Source organism: Carassius auratus, unplaced genomic scaffold (assembly GCF_003368295.1).
Source record: "Carassius auratus strain Wakin unplaced genomic scaffold, ASM336829v1 scaf_tig00037431, whole genome shotgun sequence".
Taxonomy (NCBI): domain Eukaryota; kingdom Metazoa; phylum Chordata; class Actinopteri; order Cypriniformes; family Cyprinidae; genus Carassius; species Carassius auratus.
The window spans coordinates 88,320-91,951 of NW_020526381.1; the positions used below are offsets into that span (position 1 = coordinate 88,320).

Genomic DNA, 3,632 nt, shown 5'->3' on the forward strand with positions numbered 1-3,632 from the left:
TGAAAATATATATTTTTGAAAAGCCAGTTTTTAAAAAAAATCAAAAATAATACTCCTCCCCCACTCCGCTACCGCTCGCTTCGTCCTGCCGAAAAGAATTATGGGATAGGTGGGACGCGAAAGGATCCACCACACCCATCCTTCCAATTCGGGGAAAAGGAGGACGCATTTGTGGGCCGCATTTTAAGGATCCTACGAATTTGGACAGCCTTCGTCGCGGCGCTGTGACGTAACATCCTTCAAATGCGTCCTCCGAAGGATGTAGACCCTGAATTTGGACACAGCTACAGACACGTCCATAGTTCTGACATTGGTAAGGTTGTAGAACTCAAAAAAAAACAATTCTACAAATTTAAGACACAAAACATTTAAATGATGACTGCACAAAACTTTTGTATGAATCTACAGTAAAATATTGAAGAAAAAAAATAGCTTCGTAGAATTGACATTAATTTCAAGATGCTGCATCCATGTTTTCTTCAGATGCTGTAAAATAATTTATTGATTGATTTAAAATAAAATTAAATAATTTTATTTTTCCAGAATTGTAAACAAATGGCATTATCAAAAGTTAACGATATACTCACTACAAGCAGAAGAATAATCATTCTTAATGGAAGCTATAACTTGAAAGAAAATAAAAAAAACAGAAGTATTAATGCCAATTAAAAAAATGTATATGTAAAGTCACTGAATGATTTATCATTCACTTCAGTTCTTGTATTACCTGCTCGTCTCCTTCTGCATTTATATATGATGAGTCCAGTCCCAAACACCAAAACGAGAGCCAAAACTATCAGCACTGATGGAATCAATGATTTAAACGGTTCACTATGGTCAAATTCTGAAACAAAGATGTTAAAAAGGTCACAAACAAATTAGAAACTCGGGGATAATGGGATATTTTATCATTTTAAATCATTACCTAAATAAATGTCCAGTTTGTTGTCCAGGCTGAGGTGTGTGACAGAGCAGGTGTATGTGTGTGTGTCTGCTCTGCTGATCTCCAGACTCTTCCTCATCTGGTACGTCCCGTCATCGTTGGGCAGCAGATCTCCTCCAGTGATCTCATGATCAGATACAGGCTGCCCGTCTCTGAACAGGGTCAGGTTGATGTGGCGAGGGTAAAATCCTGTTGCCAAACAACTCACACGAGACTCTCCATCTAACTTTGCTTTCTGGATTAATTTAAATCTGGGTTTTACTATACAGGGAAGGGGCAGAAAGCAGGAGATACAGTAAATGCAATTAAGGCAGTAAATCAGATCATTTTACACATTGCAGACAAAGCATATTTAGTCTTTGCTCTGATAAACCCATTTTTATGTCCTAAATATTTTAGGGCTGTCAATTAAAAACCTTATTTTCTTAATTTTCTGCTAGATTGGAATACATACCTTTCCTGTTGACTTGATTTCCTCTCTTCTTGAGGTAATTTTTCAGTGTGTTTATGCAAGCTGGGTAGTACACATTCTCATGAAAGAACTTGGACAGTTCCAGATAAGGTTCGAGCTCCTGCTGTGTGACATACGAAGTTCCTTGATAATAAAATTTGCCATCAAGATAACAGAGTTCATCTGTGGTGAGGCCCTTGGAAGCACTCCTGGTCATCATTTGTCCTGGCTTGTCATTGTTTAACAATTCACACAGAACCATCTTTTGATGAACCTGAAGACCTGAATGGACATAACGTATAAGATTTCCCAAAGAAAGTTAGTAGCAATTAATTTCAACGACAGTAGCTTGGCTAGCAAGTTGTATAACGGCTGTTGTAGTAACTAAATACTCCATTATTACTGATAGCCTACATTTATTATTAAAGTTAAAATTTCCAATACAGGTATTACTGTATTGGAAACAAAACTTGTGAGGTTACCAACCCACTCATAACAAGCCTGTGTTCATCACATAAGTGGTTTTAGTTTTTTTCAAATTATATTTCAGACCTTCTTTACTTACTGCCAGTAAGGTTACCCCCGTCCATCACAATCCACCTCTCCACAAAATCATCATACATATTTTTACTAACGGTGTGGAGATGTTGTGGGTCAATCACATTATCTTCATCCGTAGTATTTCCTCTTGGAACATATGTCCATGTCTTTGAATTAAAGAGTCCTAATACAACATCATCCAACATAAGCGTGTAACTATATTCAGGAAATAATGTGTTTCCTTTAATGTATGTTGCATGCAAACTCAGAGAATGTGAACCTGTGAAAAAAAATATATATTTTATTATAGTTGTGAAATCAGCAAGCGCACTTCACTTAGTGATTTAAATATTGTGTAAATATGAGATTGAATTAAAAAACATGATAGAAATTGTAAAGAAAAAGTCCATGTAATATGGACTAAAAAAATAAACGATAGGCCTATCGTTCACATGACGTATTCATCTCGACAAATGTTTTAAAATACATTACGAGCTAAAAGGTTTTATCTAACCTTTAGAGTATCCTTATTTGAAATCTTACCCTTCGAAGTAACTGCTGGAACGAACAGCACAAGCAGGATAAGAGTTATAGCCATATCCTGATATTTAACCTGCCATTTTCTAATAGAAACCTTAAGCGAAACTACACCATCTGTCTCGACTGGTTGTCTATTTAGACCTGCAAAATAGCTCCTCCCTTCTCGGAACTCACCTTGAAAACAGGGTAGGCGTGGCCTAATGCCTTGTAACCAAAAGAGAACCCAAATGTTCCTGGTTCTTGAGTCTCAGGTAGGAATTGTTTGAGTGAATAATCAGCGTTCCCTCCACTCTCATGGCTACCATGTCTGCCCACTGTGTGTTCACGGCGTTTGTGTGCGTGAAAATGGGATAATTCATTGATACTTTCTGCACCATTAGGCCTGTGTCTAATGGCCCAAGCAAATAATATTTTTTTCAAACGAAACGAAAAGTCACTTTCACACACAAACTCATAAGCAAAAATCAAATATTGCTACCCTTTCGATCTGTGGTTGTAAAAAAAAAAAAAAAAAAAAAAAAAAATTCTTAAAGGGATACACCCAGTCTGCCACGTTTATATATTTAAATAGGAAAGAGGAAACTTGTTGGGGTACTCCTGCTGTGGTGGCAGAAGTTGATGTGTTCCAGTAGATTTTGTTTGTTTGTTTGATGTTTTGGCTTTGTCCCATCCTTAAGCTTTACTGTATTTGTTTCGTTACAGTTTTTCTCAGTCACTTTGGTGCATTTCTCAAATCAGAAATGAAATTCTCAAAACTACTTGTACAACCTCCACATCATCTAGTCATTTATACACATCATAAAACAAGTTTCTCATTCTTTTGTACATTCATGCAATTGATTACACACATTTATCTGCAGTTTCCTACATAATCACTCGTATATCTCTGACTGTGATGTTATCCAAAACAGAGGCTTATTAAATTCAGGGAATGACAGCTCATCTTTAAATAATTTTATTTATAAGAAAATATCATGATAAAAATTGAGACACAAACTATGAAACATAAACATTTTTAAAATGATTATTATACAAATAACAATTTTATCAATACACTATATGTAATGGCTCTGTGTATTAGAGTTGTTCAGTTATGACATCAAATTGTTGGTCAAACCAAAAAATAGAATTAATCAAGACTCCTCTGGACTTTTAACA

General features: G+C 35.7%; 1 protein-coding gene across 1 annotated transcript; it reads right to left on the minus strand.

Moving 5' to 3' along the window:
• Positions 1 to 204: 204 nt before the first annotated feature.
• LOC113083241 (zinc-alpha-2-glycoprotein-like) lies at positions 205 to 2,602 on the minus strand. Its single transcript, XM_026254421.1, has 7 exons — positions 2,478 to 2,602; positions 1,960 to 2,214; positions 1,398 to 1,676; positions 926 to 1,204; positions 728 to 844; positions 588 to 626; positions 205 to 486 (listed from the first exon to the last, which is right to left on the minus strand). The coding sequence occupies exons 1-7, from the start codon at positions 2,530 to 2,532 to the stop codon at positions 455 to 457; spliced, it is 1,056 nt and encodes a 351-aa protein (XP_026110206.1). The 5' UTR covers positions 2,533 to 2,602; the 3' UTR covers positions 205 to 454.
• Positions 2,603 to 3,632: the final 1,030 nt, after the last annotated feature.

Coding starts and splice junctions, on each gene's coding strand:
- LOC113083241 (XM_026254421.1), bottom strand. CDS start 2,532: ATGGCTATAACTCTTATCCTGCTTGTGCTGTTCGTTCCAGCAGTTACT. Junction 627..727: donor ATGCAGAAGGAGACGAGCAG/GTAATACAAGAA, acceptor TTTTCTTTCAAG/TTATAGCTTCCATTAAGAAT. Junction 487..587: donor TGATTATTCTTCTGCTTGTA/GTGAGTATATCG, acceptor ATTATTTTACAG/CATCTGAAGAAAACATGGAT.